Source organism: Haemaphysalis longicornis, unplaced genomic scaffold, assembly GCF_048455015.1.
Source record: "Haemaphysalis longicornis isolate Haplotype H1 unplaced genomic scaffold, Haemaphysalis longicornis Haplotype H1 scaffold_12, whole genome shotgun sequence".
NCBI classification, from domain to species: Eukaryota; Metazoa; Arthropoda; class Arachnida; order Ixodida; family Ixodidae; genus Haemaphysalis; species Haemaphysalis longicornis.
In genome coordinates this window covers 104,535,379-104,557,698 of record NW_027526225.1, presented here as the reverse complement: position 1 = coordinate 104,557,698, position 22,320 = coordinate 104,535,379, and the positions used below count along the sequence as shown (strand labels likewise).

Genomic DNA, 22,320 nt, shown 5'->3' with positions numbered 1-22,320 from the left:
CCAGATAATAAGTTTAGCACAGGACAAAGAGGTGACACCGAATTTTGAACTCGGGCACGAACTCATTTAATGTGAACTAATTATGACAAGCAAAAGAAAGTCAGAAAAATGATAAAGTCGCCTTAGCGGCCAACTTTCTCGTAACTTCTGTTGTGGAAGTTGTGATAAAACGTGAGTTACAGTCGTTTTTGTAGCCGTACGCCCTCCGCAGAAGACTAAATATTGGCAGCAGACGAGAATTTCTATACTCGGTGACAACTTAAGAACGGCACCGGAAGTTGCCGCTGTGCCTTATCACCTTAGCCCGATGTTTCTCCGCGCGGCGCAAGTAGGGCGTTACTGGGAATATTTTGAACATGGCGTGAGCCGTTCCCGTGATTTTTTTTGGACTTAATATGCTTACAAACGACTCCAGTGGCGACAAACAAACTGTGTGAGACAAGGCATACGATATCACGCATTCATAGCAAACCCCTTTCAAAACGCGCACTGACGTCACGGGTCCGACGCTTTGGCGGAGTGATACACTACATGAGGTGGTGCCGTTCTTGGGTTGTAACCGAGTATAGTAGGTTAGAACTGAACCGTGATTTAATTATAACGCTGGGTACCTTTTGGAGAACACCTGCAGAGAATTCTTAAGAAACTGTACTCAATAAGCTCAGTCGTGCGGTTAGGAAAATTCAGGAGTAACGTTAAACGGACGCACAGAAAGCCTTCCCGTCCCGAAGCCGTCCGTCCCGAAGCTAGCACAGGCAATACTAGCACACGTAGATGAATGCAACTATCTTGGAAAATTGCTCAGTGCTGATCCACACTACAAGAAATCTGGAGGAAAATTAGTTCGGGCTGGTGTGCAGTGTGTAAGGAATGTCAATTATCACTCCCACTAATTAGAAAGGCATGCAAACAGTGCGTACTTCCGGTGGCTAAGCGGGCTTACTACTGAACACCTAGAAAGGAAATGGTAGAAACTGCACCCGCACCCAAGCAGAGTGTCTCCCGTTACTCATAGCGCGAGTCCCACAATTGACGTCAGGAGCCAGGGGCACCACTCGAAGACCCCATCGCCATTACCGTTTCGAAGAACGATATAAATGGACTGAAAGGTCGCCATAACAACCGAACGAAATACAAATATGTAAAATGAAAAAGAAACAAGAACAACCATGACATGGGTACCTATATTCTAAGGAGAGAGAGAGAGAGAGAGAGAGAGAGAGAGAGAGAGAGAGAGAGAGAGAGAGAGAGAGAGAGAGAGAGAGAGAGAGAGAGAGAGAGAGAGATAAACTTTTATTGAGCGACTGGGGTTAGGGAAGGAAGAAGGTGACCAGTTTCCCACTCAAGCCGTTTATACCCGCCGGGGCGGCTCAGTGGCTGTGGCGTTGCGCTGCTGAGCACGAGGTCGTGGGTTCGATTCCCGGCCGCGGCGGCCGCTTTTCTGATGGAGGCGAAAAGCAAAAAACGCCCGTGTGTATGAGATTTCGGCGCACGTTAAAGATCCGCAGGTGGACAAAATTAATCTGGAGCCCTCCACTACAGCGCGACTCATCGCGTGCGTTGCGTCAGAGCGTTAAACTGTACAATCAATCAATCAATTAAGTCAAAGTTTGTGCCTTCGAAGAAAGCTCCAAATGTTCAGAGGTCTCTTGAATGCGCACTACAGTGACTTGCGCATCGCACTGATTTTCTTGCTCGCGTTTTACGGCGGCGGCCGTGAATGTGTGGTTAACTGCTTTCACGGGCGTACCAGCTGAACAGCATGGGCGTTAAGTAGCGTGCCCGCTTGCCAAAGGTTTAATGGTCTGCATGCATAGGCTCCAACGGTCTACAACGGACTGCTTCGCCACGGAACGCTGTGGGACCACTCAACGTCTTCCAAAAGAATTCCCTCCGGGAAACTAACCATTCAATGTACACGTCCTCCTTATAGGCCAGTGCACTGCTACGGGTCACCAGTGCAACGGGCCAGTGCAACGTGTCACCAACACAGTGTGGCGAAACGGTGGCACGTAATGGGTCTGCCAGGAGTGTAGAGGAGGTTCCAATAAGTTGTGCGAAACTGGTCCCCGTGCTCGTTTTTCATGTTTATACGAGCGACGTTATTGTTTTTTAGTTAAGGCATGTGACTAGCCGCTATCTCTACATCCTCATAACGTGTCTTTGCTTTAAAGGGAAGGCTTAGTTTGCCATATGTAAGTTATATTCAACCCAGGTATGCCGCGATGGAAGTTTCGGATTACGTCGATGCCTATTTATGAATGGGATCCGCCAACGGTTCTTTTTTTTTCACTGCGAAGCAGTATATGTCTAACCCCCCCTTTTCCCAAGTTGTCCGGTGAAGTCGCTTTACTCGGTGCCGCTTCGGCGTTCCTTTTCGCCACCGCTGACGCCTCTTTCACACCTGTTATTTGCCAGTGCCTTTCACGTCTAAGCACGTACACAGTTGGTTGCCGGTTTATGTGTGCACGTCTGGGGAGTGAAGGGGGGAAAGGGGGCGTGCATGCGAAGCTGTAGGTTTCATGTCCTCATTGCAGACACGTCCGTTGTGCCGGCTCTTACACGTGAACGTCCAACTGCCCAATGCGACCTGTCTGGTGTCTTCAGTGGTCGAGCGGATTGCGTTGGCGTGTTACAAACAGTAAGATGCCTCCGACGTGGGAGGGAAACGCCGAGGGAGGGAAGCGCCGTGTTGTCTACTTCTTCCTTCGTCCTTGTTTTTTTTTTTTTTTGAGCGCTTCTGTATTCCACCACGATGAACACATACCAACTAGCCCAACTTTCCGTTCTTCTGGAGGGAAACAGACAGCCGTATGTTTGTCCGCTAGAACAAAGCTGGAGTCCTTCCGAGTTTCATTCAGCTAATAGGCTAGAAAGTATGCTCAATCGCAAATTACAAACTTGGTTTGTTTCGTGCACTCCGTCGACTGCGTCCAGCTTCGCAGGTCATCCATTTTCACAGAATGGAAGGCCCCTAATTGATTTCTCTTTATTTTCGAAAGTACAAACGCTGCCTGGCAGAAATCATTGTACTTGGTTTTCTCAACGCCAGTACAGGTAATGCCGCACTGCATGGCCGCTCCATTTCCACGTTACCAGCCACACGGCTAGTTCTTCCGGTGCATCTTATTTTCCCTGAGATAGTCCAGGAGCTTCTGGCGTTCCTCCGGTGTGGCGTTCTTGAGCAGGACCTGGGCCGATCGCCCCAGGGACTTGAGCAGGAGGTCGTCCTCGCTGTGGGGCTTCCTGGAGACGGCCAGCTGCAGGGCGAGCATCTCGACCCTAAGCGGGTGCGGGTCCTTGAGGCAGCGCACCTTGTCCGTCTCGGTGTAGTGGTCGCCCTCGACGGGCAGGTGGGCGGGGTGGCCCATGCGTCCGCACAGCTCACCTTCCTGGCACGCACCCTGCGGGTTGCAGGCTCCCGACACGTACGCATCGTAGCTGGGGCACGAGCGCGTCGGGTACTGGCAGCTGTACACTGACTCGGAGTAGTACTCGGTCGACTTGGAGTGCGAGCAGGCTGCGAGGAGGCGCAGAAACAAGAAATTACCAGTGGCTTATTAGCTCGGCTATGCCAGGATATACGTAGCGTGAGCTAAGGTTCAGCTGGTTATTCTTAGGTTTATTATCGTGCTTACTGCTGCTAAACGATTTCCAATCTAATCCAATAAAATCCAAATCAATCCAATCCAAATTAATCCAATTCAATTCAACCCGATTCAATCCAATCCAATCCAAATTAATCCAACCCAATCCAATTCAATCCCATCCAATAATTCAATCCAGTCCAATCCAGTCGCGGTGGCGGCGGCTCCGGTGCGAAAGCTGTGCGCCGTGAGACGTCACTGCTCCTCGCGCATGCGCAGTACGGCTCTCCAGGAGCCACGCGAAACTGCTCAACCTCGGCCAGTGTAGCTCGCGCTACAAAATAAAGGATGTAGCCTGTTATGGTCTTCACAGTTCTAGTACACCATGAAATATGGGCTAATCGTAATCGGCAGCCTTGCGAGCGTGAGCACGCAGCACGGCTACCGCTCCATCCGAGCCGTTGCGTCCCCTTCGTTTACACATGAAGCAGCTGGCACGCGTACACTTTACTTGGAATTTACATGAGCGATGCTGTGTATATATATATGGCTAGAATGCCAGGGTGCCCCGCCGGCTGCAATAATTTATTCAGTGGTGTGTGTTCGGCGTACGGACAAATTCATAACAAATAAAAGGATGATCTTAAGGCCTCCATATCTGACATTCTGAACAGCATGCATTTGTGCTTAAAGGTGAAGTGCGGGTTAGTGTAAGCTTGGTTCTTTGTAAGCTGGCTTCCCCACATTGGGGGTTGCACGGTGAACCCTGACCATGTACGGCGGGAGTACGGTGACATCCCCACTTTATGCTCCTCTCACACATACACGCACTCACACCAGACTCACTCGTACTCACACCAGACCTACTCGAAAGGTGTCTAAATTGCCAACCACGACGAAGGGTCATAGTACAAGGGGGAGTAGGGGTTGTAGGAAGGGGATATAGTTGGGTGGCAGCCTACCATTGTCCCCGAGGAGGAAAGTGTATGACAGCTGCATCTTACCGGTACTCACCTACGGGGCAGAAACTTGGAGGCTCACTAAGAGGGTTCAACTTAAATTGAGGACGACTCAGCGAGCAATGGAACGGAAGATGATAGGTGTAAAATTAAGGGACAAGAAGAGAGCGGAGTGGGTCAGGGAACAGATGCGTGTTGAGGTCATATTAGTAGAGCTTAGGAAGAAGAGATGGACGTGGGCAGGGCATGTAATGGGAAGGCAAGATAACCGTTGGTAATTAGGGGTAACAGAGGGGCGGATCCCTAGAGAAGGCAAGCGTGGCGGGGGGCGGGAGAAAGTTAGATGGGCAGATGAGATTAAGACGTTTGCGGGGATAAATTGGTCGCAGTTAGCATAGGACCGGGACAATTGGGGATCTATGGGAGAGGCCTTTGCCCTGCAGTGGACGTAGATAGGCTGATGATGATGATGATGAAAGTTGGGTGGCGCGTCCTTGTGCCTTCAGCCATAAATCTCGGGGAGTTCGTCAGGCTCGCCTCAGACTGTTTTTTAGCGTGTAGTGGCTAATTTCCCTGAGAAGAGATGGTTCGCTGCGTACTAATCCAAGATGGGCATTTAGGTTCGTAGGGGCTTTCCATTTCTCGAGTAAGGCAACCCTACCCCTTCTGAAGTTTCTGTAGGGCCATATTAAATGGTGGAGCTCAGTCAACGCTTGTGCGCTGCAGGAGGTACAAGTGGGTGCCGACGTGGCTCCATTATACCAAGACGTCTGACTGATGTGTATGCGGTGCTTGCACAAGTCTTACTAATGTTCCTCATCTATTGATGGATGACGCCCCATTAGTAACGCCCCATTAGCACTATAATGCCTTATATAACACCCATAACTATATAACGCCCCATTAACACTGCACTGTGCGCATGACGGCCAACAGGAAACCCCCATCAAAAGCGCATACGCACAGGTGAAGTGCCAGCAGCCGGGCTGCTGCCTGCCGCCGTTGGGGTAGAAGTCGACGTGTCCGCAGCTGGACGCCATGCCCAGGTGGCCCGCCACGATGTCAGTCCAGCCGCTGCCGGTGCTCGTGTGCAGCACGTCCACGAACACGGCGTCGTCCTTCCGCAGGTGCACGCCTCGGGACTCGAACTGCGGTCCCGCCGGGTCCAGACCTGCGCGTGCACGAACGCCTTTCTCTCCATTTCTTTCGACCGAGCCGACGGGCGTGCCGTGAGGGTGGTAACCACGGCACATCCCCCGCTTGGTGCACAACTCGACTGCCAAAGTCCGGCTAGTGTCTTTGAGCACACAGGCCGGTAACGCGCTAGTTGCGCATTTGAAGCTCGTTCGGCTCAACCTCCTTTAGAGCCTCTTGCTGTCCGGAACAAAAAAGAGACGCCGACCAGTCCAAACAAAAACGTACTGACGTTTCGGCTTCCAGCACGGAATTAAGCCTTGTTCACAATGAATGCATCACCAGAAGACTTCTGGTGATGCATTCATTGTGAACAAGTTCTGGTGATGCATTCATTGTGAACAAGGCTTCTGTGCTGGAAGCCGAAACGTCAGGAGGTTTTGTTTGGACTGGTCGGCGTCTCTTTTTCGTTCCTAATGTACCCTCCTTCCAGACGGGATTCCCTCATGCTGTCGACTTCAGTCTGTTGCTGTCTGTGGACTACCCGGGCTCAACATGGCGCTCGAGTTTTCTACGCTTTGCTATGAGACTTCCTGCCCAAAGTGAGTACTAAGCCGGCCCGCGGATTTGCCGGGTGTGGTAGATTGAGGGGGCTCAATATTGATTACGCGGCTGGCCGTTCACCCATTATCACAAACTCCAATTGTCGACGTAAGTGCGGATACATTAACGCATGATATACATATATACAGTAGGACATGAAGTACAATACACAGTCACCCCAGTAGGTCAATCGGTAGAGTATCGGACGCGAAGGGGGAAGGGTTCGGTGGTCCGAGTGCGCGCGCCTCACCGGTGATCCTGCCGACGACTTGGCCCGTGAGCGTCTTGACGTCCTGGCCGAAGAAGCCTCCCGTCTGGGCGCCCAAGCTGTGACCGATGTAGTGCACGTCCTTGGGGCTGACTACGCCGGCTTCTGTCAGCGTCTGCACCAGGAACGCCAGCGACCGCGCCACTACACGCGTGTTTGCCGCGGCCGTGCTGTAGCCTAGGAGGGAGCCGCAGCCATTGCTCCAGTCGACGAGCACCACGCCCACGTTTGGCTCCTGCGTGTGCACCACCACCATCGTCATCATCATCAACAGTAGTAGACAACTTGCGGCGTTAAATAACTGTTGCTCGCACTTCGCTAGTAACAAGACGGTAGTCATAACCATAAAGAAGGAACCATGGCTCTGAACTGTAAGAGCAATGTAACTCGAGGCACCCACTAAATGTAGTAGACCGTTTCATCTGTGTGATAGTGTTCCCCCGAGTTCGTAATGTTTGCACAAGGACGCGGTTCGATTTCCGGCTGCGGCGGCCGCTTTTCTGATGGAGGCGAAAAGCAAAAAAAAAAAAAACGCCCGTGTGTGTACGAGATTTCGGCGCGAGTTAAAGATCTCCAGGTGGTCAAAACTAACCCGAAGCCCTCCCCTACGGCGCGCCTCATCGCCTGCGTTGCGTCGGCGCGTTAAACCGTATAATCAGTCAATTTCGTAATGTTTGTTATGATTTTGACAAGGCACGACCGGGCTAGGCTGCTCTGGTAGTTGTATCGAGATTGATGGCGTACCAGGCTATGAAGTGAGCGTGGCTCTCTTTCCGCCCTCTGACAAGTGCCTTGCCTATGGCGGGACATCCTAAATTTGCTTTAGTCAGCCATATAGTAATTGCCGGTTGGTCACATCAAGCAGCGAGTGCGGTAAATGCATCGATGGCCGCTACCCCCAAAACCCAACCTCGATCTTGCCTGATTACATCAGCTATTTAAATGCTGTACGTTAAATTTCATGAATATTTTGTTCGGCCATAACTATATTATAAGAGAAGCACAGTTGCATGTTGTCCTCATGGTTCTGCGGTGTCATCGGCAACGCCGATAGAAGCGCGTTGGCGACGTCGAGGTTAACTTCACAAGTTGCATACGTTCACTCGTGACGGCATTGTCACGAAAAAAAGCGGAAAATATTGCACCGAAATCAAAAGACATCGACGAATATACTGGTCCACACATACCTGGCTCAATATTTCGTTCTTCATGTCGAGCATCCACGGCGTCTTTGCGCTACTCAGAAATCCGTGCACGACGAAGTAGAGCTTATGTCCGTGATTCAGCTGTGACCCAAGCTTCGAAAAGCCCGCCGGGTCCAAACCCGTCTCGAAGAGCAGTTTGTCCGAGTTTTTGGCCTTGTTCGAGTACAGCAGGAATTGAGGTTTCACCTGCACGCCATGGGCGGAAAAACGTTGGGTGCAAACTGACTACGTGTTACACTGGAAAATTAACGTATCTTGCAGGATGGACTGCACCCTACTTTTTTATGGCGTTACTGACCAATAACGGTGTAAACATCTTGCACCCTTTGGGGCTGTTTTGGATGAAAATGCGGGTTTGCAGGAAAAGTGTGTACAGGTAAATTTTCAGGAGTTACACATGCATACACACGCACGCGCAGACACACAGTACTGATGAGCAGTAGGAAGCACTCATACACCTTCGTACGTATACATTCAAAACGCTCAACAGATTCACAACCCCTCTAAATATCAGGTAAGCAAGCAAGGGGGGGGGGGGGGGGGCGAGTCTATACAGTAAACTCCCATAAGACGAGCTCAAAGGGACCGTGAAAACTGCAGTGAACTCCTTGAAAACCAATGTGACGGTAATCCGGAAGTAACATGCGGCGGCCACCAATGGGTCATTCGTTATGTCTTCTCTTTAGCTGCCGCAGATTGAAGGTAAGCTAAGGCTTTACTCATCCGTCAAATAGTCAAAATAATGGATCTTGTTTCGTTCGAGAGACAAGACAAACCCGTTAGGTCGGGAAAGAGCTTGCTTTCTTGCCAGAAAAGAAGGCAGAGCGCGTCAACGTAAGCTAAGGCTTTATTCATCCGTCAAATAGTCAAAATAATGGATCTTGTTTCGTTCGAGAGACAAGACAAACCCGTTAGGTCGGGAAAGAGCTTGCTTTCTTGCCAGAAAAGAAGGCAGAGCGCGTCAACGTCTCATCAATCGTGCACGTTTTCAAAGCGCGATGTTATTTTCCTGTAGAAGGCGTAGCTTGCTGGTCACGACTTGTTTTAAAGCGAAAGCTCTACTACGCCATGTCTCGCAAGGTCAATAACCGCGTCGCAATGACCTTGAGTAGCATAAGTGGGGCAGATGTGGAGCTAGCTCCGAGCTCCTCGGCTGCGGTACCATGTGACTAGGAGAGGGTTTAGCGGCTGCTTCGCAGGCGCTTGGTCGCTCAGTCTTGCCTTAGATGGCTAGCCGGGTGGACGGTCGGTGCGTGCGCTTCAGCGCAGGCAGATTGAATCCAATCATCGAGTACAATCCAATCCAATCCAATCCAATCATCCAAACCTCCATGAAACAGTGCGTGCACAGTATATGCAAAACCAAGCCGAACAGATCTTTCGCTCGAAATAACGCTGTTTACAAGTCAAACCTGACCAATGTTTTATCTCAGGTTGTGCTGATTTTTAATCAGTTATACATTTACATACTGCTTCTTTTCTTGCAAATATAAAAAAGAGTTGTTCGTCCGCGCTTCCCAGTGCCACTACCCCCCTCTTATGTGTTGCTCTCTTAAAGGGACAGACAACCGATTTCTGTGGAGTGCATATCGTCTAGCTCATATGAAAGCCAGAATTTTATATACTTGGGTGACTGCAAGGAATTTCTCAATAAACAGGAGCAAGTAATTTTAATTTTGCTCTAAAATTTATGAAGTCTGATAGGTGGCGACACGTAGCGTCTAAACTTCACACTACGGTACGTGTCCCAACAACTCCATCGATTTCAATGCGTGATTCAAAAACTGCATGACGGGGTAGGAAAGGTTGCACGTTACTGTAGTTTTAGCCGGGAACAAGTTTTTAAATACCTCTTTTAATCTCACGTACAGTTAAAAGTACGCTGCCGCACGTCCCACTGTCCTGGTTGCCAGCATTACTTTAGGCGGGACACGTATGGCTGGCTGGTAGATCTAGAAATTCATATTTCAGAAGTTCTAGGGTGCTATCAGCAAAACCGTTTCTGATCAAGGCGTTTTATGTGGTGCCCTTTCATTTGGGATGAAGAAAATATGCCAGGGAAATCTCCGGATGGCCGAAGCCGCTGCGAGGATCCAAGGAATTCTGGCTGACGACTGAGGGAGGGAGACCGTCCAAGTCGTCTACCCTTCAGAACCCATCTCTGGCATCAAATGAAGTTCTCTCTCTCTCTCTCTCTCTCTCTCTCTCTCTCTCTCTCTCTCTCTCTCTCTCTCTCTCTCTCTCTCTCTCTCTCTCTCTCTCTCTCTCTCTCTCTCTCTCTCTCTCTCTCTCTCTCTCTCTCTCTCTCGACAAAGATCGCATGTCTGTACCTTTAGGTTTCCGGGATATTTGCTACATTTGAAAATGTATTGACACCAAATTTTTGGCTCCTTTCGAGACACTGGGGGCCCAGCAAGGCACATTTCGTGATCTCTGTGACAGGCACTCCAATTTACCCCGTTCCGCCCTCCTCGTTCCTAAAGGGACCCAGCAACACTTTTTTCAAATTTTTAGCCAACACACACAGTACTTAGATTATAGGGGGTCGCAAAGTACTTCAGCCAAAAATTACACCTCTATTCCCATCAGACAACTTGTAAACTCGCTCAAAAAAATTTCTGTCTTTCCCGGTCTTGACGTTTTTTTCGACTGCCCGAATTACGTCACCAAGGGCACGTAGCGGCTGTTGGCCGGTTTTCCTTCAGTTGCAGCAATGAACGCTCTTCGATAGCAACTTTAAACAAAAAAGTCACAAAAGCAAAGCAGAAATGGAAGGCGGATCTGGTGCGACGAGCAAATCACTCAGTGCCGCCACGTGCTGGCGACAGCTATAGCTTTCGCAGTGGTTCCGGACGCGAAGGAAAGAGTGAAAGGGCTAATCGAAAGTGTTGCAGGGTCCCTTTAAGGAGTGAGGATGTTTTCCTTACTGCACCGCTAGTAGCGCACCCACCTTAGATGGACTCTGTGGCACGAAGAAATTGAGGTTCCCTGAGAGGTCGAATGTTCCGGGCAGCTCCGGGAAGGAGAGCGGTTTGGAAGTAGCGGCCAAGATCAGGTAAGGCATCTCCTCATGGCGCTTCACCGACAGGGCGATGTCGGCCAAGTCCTCCTTGGTCAGCTCTCCGTACATGTAGGTCGTGTCGTACACCGTACGCGCCTTCAGGGCACGGTGGAAGTTTGTAGAGTTTGCATGCCCGTCAGGACTGTGCACCCCTGAAAGCACGTACGCGCGCTTGTTTATTATTAATAATAAAACATGACGTGCACCACTCTCCAGGCGGCAAAAAGGGTGGTCTGTGCGTATGCAAGTCGCCATAATAATCCTCAACTGGCTTGAACCAGTTGGGGATTATGATGGCGACTTGTATACGCACAGACCGCCTTTTTTGCCACGGATGCGGCAGTGCAAGGAAATAGCGATGGCATAGCATGCTCTCACCATCCTGCACCATTAGGCTCGAAATTAAAGATGTTTACTCTCTCTCTCTCTCTCTCTCTCTCTCTCTCTCTCTCTCTCTCTCTCTCTCTCTCTCTCTCTCTCTATCTCTATCTCTATCTCACAAGCAGTACAGGCCAGGAAGGAACAAACCAGGGCAATGGCTATTCCGTCGAAGAAGCCGAGGTCACTGCAATAGCTTGGGCGGCCGCCTGCACTGCGACACAGCACAATATTACTAACATACACAGACAGCAAGAAAGTCTGCACCCTTCTGACACAAGGCTCCATTCCGAAACCGGCTTTGGAAGAGCTCAAACCCCTTGAAGGCACAATAATGGTGCACTGGGTACCGGGACACACAGGTTTTGCAGGAAACTAAAGAGCAAACCTGCTCGACCGTGAAGCGCTTCTCCGGGCACCTGCCAACTGTGGCCAAACCCAGAAGCCCGTGACCCCGCCAAAATTAACTTAAAGAATCCGTAGACAGCAAACGCAAATTCACTCCTCCGCACAATAAATTGTCCAGGCAACAGCAAACCACCATAAGGCTCTCGCAAACGCAAACGTTACTCACACCCGACAAAGTATACATGTACAAGGGATGTGTAAACACTTCCCCGCCTGTGTGTGATGAATGCCAGGTACCGATTAATCAAGAGCACATGTTATGGCTATGCCCCAAGGTAGATAGAAGCAGTATCCGCAGGGAGTGGCTGACTCAACCGGTCACGCTAGAGCAGCAGCTATCGTTGGCAGGCTTTGTCCAAAAGACCACAGGCACGCCGTCTTCCCGGCAAGACCCCTGGAAGATCCACCAATGAGGAAATCCAATGGCCCCCTGGAAGGAGGCGGCCTTAGCCTAAAGGGCAAATAAATTTTATCTCCTTCTCTCTCTCTCTCAACTGGCTTCGATTATGGGTAAGAGAAAGAATCTCAGCCGTTACAAGGGGCAGTGGCCAGTTACTCCACCCATAAGACGCAGCGGTAAGTAGTGACACGGAAACGTCTTCCAGTGGAGTGGAACCACCGTCCCCCTCCACATGAGGGACCGCATTGCTGCAGTCAGTTCACCATCCACACACGCGGGATCGAACTTTGCAAAAAGCGAGGTGCTGCTATGAAAACCGTTTGAGCAAATCTCTGTCGTTTCATTTTCTGAGCCGGCGAGCTTACCGGTCATCGCCACAAGCAGTGGGAAGAAGTTCATGGTGCGGTCGGAAGTTTTCGGCCTGGGATAGAGCTGTCAACAGTCCAGGCGCCGCCCGACTTCTTGGGCCCCTGCAACTAATGTGTTGAAACGAGTTAATCTCTATTGGTAGTACATACAATGCTACGAATGCAGGTGTATACCGCTTGCTAGAGAAGCAGTTGTTGAGTAACGCAGAAAACGCCAGAAGCGTGACAACGCGTGTCGCCTTCCCGCACATATTACCGTGCATTTTACCGAAGTGCTTTCAATTTAAAACAGACCTGCTATACAGGCAGATAGGTGAAACAGACCGCCTGGTGATGTGCGAATGGGAACTTTTTCTCAGTACTTGCTTTTTAATATACAAAAACTTCAACTCATTAAACAGTACATGCTTCCTCACCGTAGAGCTGGTGGTAACACTTGTTTTTAACAGCGAAGCTGTTGAATAAATCGTTTGTGTATGTGGTGTCCGCAGTTAAAAATACCAAGAAAATGCCGAGCCCTCGTGCGCGCGTTCGTCAGGCTAAGCATACCGACTTAGAGAGATTATCCAATATTGACAAAAAAAAAAAAAAGCAGAGTTCGCCGCGTGCCTCGAGGGAGGTTGGCCGACATTGGCCGCACACACACACACACACACACAAAAATCTTTAGCGTTCGCCGTATCATGGCAACACTTGCTCGGAACGAGAAAGACCCGTCATAGCGTACGCCCCTCGTTCGTTCGTCCCGGTGTCGTCGTGCGCATGCGCTCTGTACAGTACAAGAACCGCGACTTGAATGTCAAAGCTGCTGTAGGTGATCATTGACTCCACATGGCCCGGCCACGGATAGTGCGCACGACCGAGGAAGAGGCCGCAAAGCAAAGCCTCCGCTATAGAGACGATAAGTCGCGCTTGCAGAGTGGCGTACGAAAACGTCGACCAAAACGACGAGCTCAGTCTGGCCTTGCTCAACATAAGGTGTTTGGAATGCCCTGCCACCGACGTCAACCACGACACCACAGCGATACTAAAACTCAAATTTGTGCCCGTCAATGATCCCCTACAACAGCTTCACCATTGGACCCTTGTTCGTGAGTGCAAGCTTCCCCTATTTTTAGATGCGAAGCATCTCATGCTCGGGGCTGTGTCCCTCCCTCCCTTGTTGTCGTTGTTGTCCGCCGTCCGCACTCTACTGCGCATGCGCGTCTCTTCAGCCCCGTCAGCGTTTCGGCTGACGTCAGCCCAGTCCACTATAAATAAAAGAAATAGTTAGGCGGCACCCGGTTTCGATCCCACGACTCTCTGGCCGCAACGGGAGGTACGTGGCTTTTCGCACTGCGCTACAAACCGAGACGGGAGCACGTGCTACGAACGCGCCTTATGTCCTTCACTCATTCAAACTACGTCAAGAAGCTACTGATACAACGAAGGCACGCGAAGCTGAACGTCAACGGAAGCGACGAACTGAAAACTTTAGAGGAGGATGTTGAATTTTCTGCGGGAAAGCTGTGGCGGGAAGCGCCATGCGCCTTGCAGCTCAACCAGAGAAGAGGCGAAGAGGGCGGGCAGCGGGGTAGGAGCGTGAGCACGCAATAAAGACGAGAACCAGGAGATGTTCGACCAGGTAATGCCGGTGTCGGTCTCTTCGCTGTCTCTACATTTCTCTACATTTCTCTGTCTCTACATGGGGGTTCACACTACATTCCCATTCATGCTCCGATAAATGAAACATGACGGCAACACAATGGAACCTACACAGAACCCCCATGATGTATCGCATCCTCCTCATGGTTCACCACGGGAAGATGGTGTAATTTTTTTTTCTAAATTTCGAGCGAATGTAGGACCGGGGTGCAGTCCGAAGTGGTGCACGAAACTTCTGTATCTTGCCTGCTGACGGTGTCCACGTGATCAGCTGCGGGAGCAGCTGTGTCGCGTTCGACGCCACAGTCTCCCCCCCTCTCACGCGCCTCAGCTGCTGCTACGCCTCTCGCCCTCACCACGGCTCTAATGGAGCGCAGCCGGCCCTCTCTCACGCACTTCAGCTGCTTCCGAGGCCTCTCCCTGTAGCGCCGAGCGTTGACGCCACACCCCCTACCGACCTCGACTCCTGCCTGGCGCATTAATGCGACGCGCTCTCCTAACGCATTAGCCCCGTTTAGATAGATGTGAAACGCTAGAAAGTTGATGCGATGCGATGCGATGCGCCACCTGTCACATTCATGTAAACGCGTCTTTTCTGTTAGGCCGCACTTCCGTGCTCGGGTGTCCCCCTGGAAACGCATGCGGTGGATGCGTTCTGGGCTGAAGGTACGCAGCTTCGCTATGTTATTACTATCACTACTAATACCTATAAAAATAACGAACCTGGTAGCATTCGCAGCGGTAGCATAAAGGTCACGCGAAGCAAAAAATGCAGACGCTTTAGCGGTATGCATCCAGCTTACGGAAATTTAAAGCAATGTTTAAAAAAAGGAAGCCTGACACATTGTCTTTGAATTATATTTTACGTATCAGACTAAAACATAACAGAAAAATTTCAATACTGTACACCGCTGGTTTCCGCTGAGTTATCGGTTTCTGTTACCACACTACTTCAGATTCGGTTTCAGAACCATTCACCAGCTGCTAGAAAGGTGGCTATAACTTTTGAACTAAGTAAGACAATAGCACGATTCTTTCTGCAAAATATTTCTGATTGTATGGGAATTTTCGATATCTAAAAAGAAAAAATATTTCTATGTAAGTCTTTGCAAGAGGGGTGACATACTTTCAAGAGGCCATGCAAGTTCATTTTATTCGAAAGATTTCTTGCTTTATAGTGCCCCCAACGCTTAACCGGCAGCAAATGATGTCGTATTCGCTGAGAAATTAATCAATTTAGGTGAAAATTTTGATTCTCCCGCCAAATCGTGTGTTTCCGTAACGTCTGCAATGAAGTCATAACGGCACGTATAGGGACCGGGCAGCTGGATGGGTGGCGCCACCACTCGGCGCTCCCCTCGTCAGTGGAATGAGCCGGTGCATTGGACTACGCAGCCTCCCGATGTTTTTGTCGTGTTTGCTTCGGTGCTTTGTATGTTTTGGTGGCGTTGTGAGCAGACATGTGAGCTGAAACGAAGTCTGAACAGATGTGTTGGGTTCTTAGAGGCAGTAATGACTACGTAAACTTGTCGAACGCGTCTAAAGTTGGGTATCGGCTGCAATGGCATGAGCGCTTTTTGCAGCGATCTGCGCATGGCTCCACCCGTTCTGAGTACGAATAAAACTACTATTATTGGTATTATTTTTTCTTAAATGCACTCACAGCCACGCAAACTTATTGGATGCTTGTAAGGTTGGGGAAGGGCTACATTGACACGAGCGCTTTTTGCAGAGCTCTGCGCCTGGCTCCGCGCGATCTGAGTAGGAATAAAACTATTAGCAATATTAGAATTCATTTCTACCACTTTAAATTATCTTCACTGGTTTCAATGACTACGGTTTCCACGCCAGCCTTAGCGCTGGGATAACTCGATACGTGTGCTTTAAATAGAAAGGCACCTGCATACGAGATGGATTTCCGTGTAGCCGTGGAAATGTTGCAGCAGTTTACACTTTCTGTAACCGTGAGGTTTGTACCTTCGGTTTTGGTGAGCGACACTGAGAGCATGGGAGCCTGAAAGCCGAAGTGGAAATCCCACGTTTGTGGTGGTCATTTTATCAAGAGCCAAAGTTATTCTCAACAGCCCAAGCTACAAACCATCCCTCCTCCCCTTCCCGTTTTACCACCTGCGTAGAAGAAAGGCTGGCACCGTAAAAAATGTGGCAGTGTTAAAGGGACCCCGAAAAGCTTTGTGAAGGTGGCAATCAAATGCATTCAGGTGGTAGAACACATAACGGGGGATTTTTGAGCCAAGTGTGAGCCCCATACGTTGTACAGATAATTTGTAAACAATTTTTGAAGATCGCCTTTCTCAGCCGATGAGCGCGACGCCGCAGCGAGCCGACCGCGGGTGACGCAACGGCGACCGCGGGTGACGCAACGGCGATCGCTGCTGACGCAACGGCGAAGGCGCCCCCTGATTCGCCCAATCGCCGGCAAGGTCGGCCGCCGGCGGCGTCACTGTCATTGGCTTCCGGCTGCTCTTCCTCCTTCCTGCGCGATCCCAAGGCAAGGCGGCGAAGGCGGGTCCGCAGTGATTGACGCGAGCCTAGGCGCAGGAATGTAGCTAGCTGCTTTGAAGGAGGCAGAGAGGGAGGAGGAGTCGATCGGCAAGTGGGGAGAGGTGCATTTAATTGCTTCTGGCGCAGCTAATACTGAATGTAGATCAATAATTCCAACGGCATTGCATCGCTATATTGGTGCTACGTGACAACACAGGCCTTTTGTAACTTTTACAGAAGGCTTTTCTGGGTCCCTTTAACGTCAGCCGGTGTTTTTTTAATGCTTAAGTATTTTTTACAGAGTATACCTAAACAATCGTGTAATGCCTGGTGAAGACACCAAAAACGCGCGATTAGTTGCCTCAAATATGGGTGCATGAGCCCGAGTCCTCCACCCCAGACACATTTCCGACACGCTGGAAAAAGTTTAGATTTGGAGAGGGGGCGTGGAAGTTCAAAATTAAACAGCAAAATCATCTAGACCTCCGTCTAATGATTATGATGGTTGAACACAAAGCTTTCATCGTGCGAAATCGAATGGGAAATGGTCAAAGCCAAAGACGCTGCGATCGAAAGATCAAACTGCGTGCTGGTCAAATTCGACGCTTAACTAGTCTAAGTTTAAATCCAGAAGGCAACCAAGGAAACCCATACGATAGAGATATATATATAGAGCTTTGCGATAAACCATCATCGTCGTTAGACGGAGGTGTGCATGATTTTTCAAGCGTAGGTGGCAGCTTGTAAACCGACCGCAGCATTCAGTTGTGAAGCTGAGTACAGGTTTCGGGCACCCTCCTATCTTGCGTTCTTCAGCCACGCAGGAATTGGTTTTTGAAAAACCATTTACCAACTAGCCAGCAACCATTGCAATTCTTTTAAAGCAATGCTTCTACACGACAAGCAATAACATTCTACTATCATGCGGTATTTATTCTATCAGCGATTACCGATGACTGTAGTAAGAGCATTTCTGTGAAATTAAGCACGTTTCAGCCGTAGGTAATGAAGATACGGAAGCGTCGTCCGTCACAATTTCTGTCTTGAGGTAAATCTTCGAAGACACCCTCCAACTTTGTCTTTCGCTTGTGCACGACGTCGGCGACGTTTCGTCATCAACTGCCAAAGGCCAGCGCCGCAGCATTCCTAGATCGATTGCACACACCGGCTTTGTGGGAGCATTTAGCGGAAATATACTCCTCGATTCGCGAAACTGCATGCAGGCATGAAAAAACTGCATGAAGCAACGAACTTTCACTTCCAGCTTGACTTCCAGCTTGGCGCATTAAGCGTCGTCTGCTATTTGTAAATACTGAGTATGGGCGTAAATAACACACATGGCATGCCTCGTAAACGCCACATCCACACTCAAGATCTACCGATCTGAAAAATGCACATGGGGTTACGTTCGCTTTGCAAGCCGCACCGCAGAAAAACGACAGAAAGCCATGCACAACTACGCTGCGCTGACCGCCACCGGCATTCCACTGACGAGCGGTTCGCCACGAGCGGCGCTGTTCGCTGAAACGACGGTGGTGCCATACAACGGCCGCCCGGTCCCTATACAAACGAGCTTCCACTGCGTCGCTAGGCCCTGCAGCCTTGCTTGCCGGCAAACCTCCCAGATGGCGATAGCATACTCATCCACGGACCGCTGACCTCCGTTGCTTTGTTTTCGACACTATTTACACCCGGCCTGTTTTTGTTACAATAGAAAGTAACCGTTTCGCGAAACATTGAGTATCCTCGACTTACAGGGTCACGTAAGGCAACGTCACTGACGCCAATCGGCCAGTGTCGTATAAGACAACTGCAAAGCGGCGGACTGCTGTGCAGCTAAAGCAAGCATAGTTTGCCCAGCACCAACAGCAGCTCGCATCGGTACTTCTATGTTTACGTGTATTTTCGTAACTTTCATTCTTTACCGCACCACTCTTACTGCTGTAAAATGAATATGCATTACATTTAGGCACAAACAGCTCGTTCGGCAAGCTTATAAGCCCTGCCTAATTTGCGTTTGCCTTTTCCGGTCTCAGCCAATCGCAGAGATGGCGCATATGACATCATAGGTTCTGTTGCGGGAAATGAGCTGGTGTGTTGCATGGCCATTCCTTTTTTCCCTAATTATATAACTTATTTGAGCGAAGTGCGCGTTAAAAGTGGTGTCAATATACCTTTAAAAAGGCAACCTTTCGAATAAACCAAACTCGTGTTTTGTCTGCATGGTCCCTTTAAGCAACAATAATGCACCGACCGAACATTGCAACTGGCAGACAATGCACCATCCAGATGACTGCCGCTTGCTGCCCTCACGACACACGCGAATGACAACTTCGACACTTGTGACTCGATCATTTTCAGTATATACATTCCGTATGGCTCATCTTCGGTTCAGTCTGCTGTTACAACTCGCTTTTCGTTGGCTCGCGTACATCTTTCGGCCAGGGACAACGGGAGAATCCCGTGACCTCTGTTGTGGATTTCAAATTTACCGCCAGCATTACTGCTAATTATTAAAAAAGGTCGCCTCGATTATCTGACCCGCATCGTCCGTGTACTGCCAGGGACGCGATCCGGCACTCTATTTTACCGTGCATTCCTCTGAGATCTTCGGTCCGAAGGCAGTTCTCGGACTGCCCGCGACGACAGGCCCCGCGTGCTGTCCAGGACTGGTAAATCGAGGAGGCCCAATGACAACACAGGCGTCGTTCACACGACAGGCGAGCCGGACAGGCGCGCTCACTCAAGACATGGAACGTCGGCGCGCTTGCGGAACCACGCATTGCTTAGAGTCGCTCTTCATGGCGCAAACCAATGCTGAAGATTCGCTTTCCCACTTTGTATTAAGCTCTGCAGCACTATATCGGACGATTTTTTTCCTGCTGGAAACATACGTTTCGCTACTCTCACTTCACGGTAGCCGTGCAGCCCGTAAGACAAGCCTCAATGATGATGATATTGGTACGGGCGGGGACTTGCCGAACAGTCAACATATTCCCTACATTAGCTAACGCTATAAACCACCAACTTTGAAGCTGTGGTCCCGCAGTTCGCCTTCCACCAGTTTTTCTAACGCAACTGAGTTCATTCTAAATGTTACAACATATACCAACTTTTGTTTTTAACAGGAAGGTGTTTTATGCCGGTATCCACCAAGATCTGACTGACGTCACGGAAATGACACCGCTCGAAAAAGTTTCATTGACCCCGCTGCGCCAGGATTCGAGCCGGGAACTCCGCCGCGAGGAGCCCGGCACTCTACCGATTGCGCTATGAGCTCAAAAGTAGACAGATGTATGAACGCGTCATATATCCTTCCTATAACCTCCTATATTTCGATGGTGCTGCCGTCTAAGAGAGGTAAAGTGAAGTAGTGCGCCACGATGCTAATGATCGCCGCCAGTTGGCGCCAGTTGAGCTCGTCGCAACGCAACCATCTGCCGTACACTCCACGGAGCAGGGACGCAGTGGTCGCACATTTGCCAAACCGACGCACCAGTCGTCGCTCGCCAATTACACCCACAAGACAGCCCCGCAAATCATGCTCTTTCGCTGCAGCGGACCGTGACTTACCCAAACGATTAGCTGGAAACCCGTTCGGTTTCGTCCGCATGGTTTGCGAGCGCGTGTGGTTTCATTCAGGTTTACACAGGGATCTGGCGCGTGCAATCCAGTGTCTATTGTCGATGCGTCTGGCGGTGTCATACCGACGAAGTATAAATAGCGATGTGCAAGTTCATATCGATGCAGAATGAACATTCAACTGTTCCTGTCAAGGCACATTTCACTTTGGTGTTTTGCCGATTCCTATGAGAGACGGATCAACCACATTTTTTTCCCGTCACTGCGCAATCGCGGCGCTGAGCAAGATTCGAGCAGAAACTCGTGGAACAATCGCTCTAAGTTTGGATACTCACAAAAACGTTGCAGCGGCAGCGATCGGAGTTTCCCGGTGAAAGGATTTCCGGGTCAACTGAAGCTACGGGTGTCCATGGCGCATCTTGTATAGAGAGCTGCCGAGACTTATGTGCCCAGAGAAGCTCGATCAATCCTTGAACATAATCTGTCGGCAGATTGTAAGCGGCGCTTTACAACGACCGTAAAGCACATGCTCGAAGCACAGAAGCGTTTGCATACCATTGTAAACATCGTCAAGTGTCGCCTTGTCAGCTAGAGCCTTCCGCATGAAAGTCAGCCGATTATGTCGTCGATTAAAAAGAAATATAAAATAGCGAAAGATAATTTTCGGTGAACTGAAGGCCGGAAACAAGAAAGGGGCCGACTCAAGTGTTTATATGTGTGGCTGGGGCGGCTTATGTGAGAAGCCTCCCGAAGGCAAGAGGACAGTTGAAGGGGGTGGACGCTTGACCCGTTTCCGGGGCGTTGACCGCCACTCAAGCTGCACGCGTTTGAGCACTCGTTCAACCCAACGATAAGAACGCGCGTAACAGAATAACTGCCGACGGTTATTTCAGGAAGAATATTTTGATGTGTGAGCATGCACCACTCAAGCGGTACTTCCCTCAGTGTGTGAAAAACGCGCCGTTCCCAGATCCGCGTAACCTCGGTGTGAGTTACGACGTATAACCAGTCGTCAAAATTACCATTGGCTGAGACCTTCAAATAAAAGTGAAGACAAAAAGGTTATAGGCCTACATTTTTTATGCGACTCCTCACATTTCTGCTGTAAAAAATGATTCCAATATCCCCCCCCCACTCACCTCCCTGACCGTTACCCCTCCCCACCCAGCACTGGCGGGGGAGGAGTCCAGGAGGCGATGAACCAAACCCCACCAATCATAATCTCAGATTTTAAAGCGGCCGTTCAAAATTTCGCTAGCGGCCTAATATCAACGCTGGCCTTCAAAATTCTGCAACAAAATCCACCCAATTCCCCAGTAGATTTTATCTGGACTCCGGCACACGCTGGTCTCGAGGGAAATGAGGCTGCCCACAACGCGGCTCGAGGGCTTACGATGCGAGCCGGGGCCAGTCACGTTCCCTACCACGGGGCCATTTCTGCCAGGGACCGAATAGTCACGTACAATGAAATTACTACCCATTACTGCCTCTCCTGCCGTAGGTACCTTCCCGCCCATACCCAACTTGACATTTCCCAAGAATACGCGTGACGTCTTCTGCAGACGAACACCTTCCCCAATCCCGCAAAACTCAACCTTATCCCCCCTTCTCTATAACCCTCGCCAGAATTCCCTGCATGCGGTGACCACGCCACACATCCTGTGGGTATGTCACAAAGGCCTGTTTCCTTCAATTCCTTGTGAGGAGCACCCGCCGCGGTGGCTCAGTGGCTAAGGCGTTGCGCTACTGAGCCCGAGGGCGCGGGCTCGATTCCCGGCCGCGGCGGCCGCTTTTATGACGGAGGCGAAAAGCAAAAACGCCCGTGTGTACGAGGTTTCGACGCACGTTAAAGATCCCCAGGTGGTCAAAATTAATCCGGAGCCCTCCACTACGGCGCGCCTCATCGCCTGCGTTAAGTCGGCGCGTTAAACCCTACAATCAATCAAAACTTGTGAAGAGCAGTGGGAGAAGGTGCTGGGGACCTCAGACCAATAGGTGCAAACCGCTGTGGTCAACAAAGCTACCGAAGTCGCCCTTGGCACAAGCGGGGGGCCACTACAGACCCTTAGACTACAGAACGTTCAATAAAGTCTCTCTCTCTCTCTCTCTCTCTCTCTCTCTCTGAAAAAAATCTTCCCCGCAATGCATTTGTGTTAAATAGTGAAGCCAACTTTACAGGAACTCGGTGAGAGGTTTGGTGCGTATAAAGCTGGCCTTTTCA

At 50.1% G+C, this 22,320-nt stretch overlaps 2 protein-coding genes across 2 annotated transcripts in view; both read right to left on the bottom strand.

Annotated features, from left to right (window-relative positions):
• The window catches only part of LOC144163186 (BET1-like protein), a 441,394-nt gene that overhangs the window by 392,689 nt on the left and 26,385 nt on the right, over positions 1 to 22,320 (bottom strand). The window lies entirely within an intron of this gene.
• On the bottom strand, positions 2,965 to 20,563 carry LOC144163176 (pancreatic lipase-related protein 2-like). The gene is made up of 7 exons (XM_077693998.1): positions 20,435 to 20,563; positions 12,369 to 12,479; positions 10,707 to 10,969; positions 7,739 to 7,942; positions 6,534 to 6,786; positions 5,511 to 5,717; positions 2,965 to 3,520 (listed from the first exon to the last, which is right to left on the bottom strand). Exons 2-7 carry the CDS (start codon positions 12,400 to 12,402, stop codon positions 3,108 to 3,110), a joined length of 1,374 nt encoding a protein of 457 aa, XP_077550124.1. The 5' UTR covers positions 12,403 to 12,479; positions 20,435 to 20,563; the 3' UTR covers positions 2,965 to 3,107.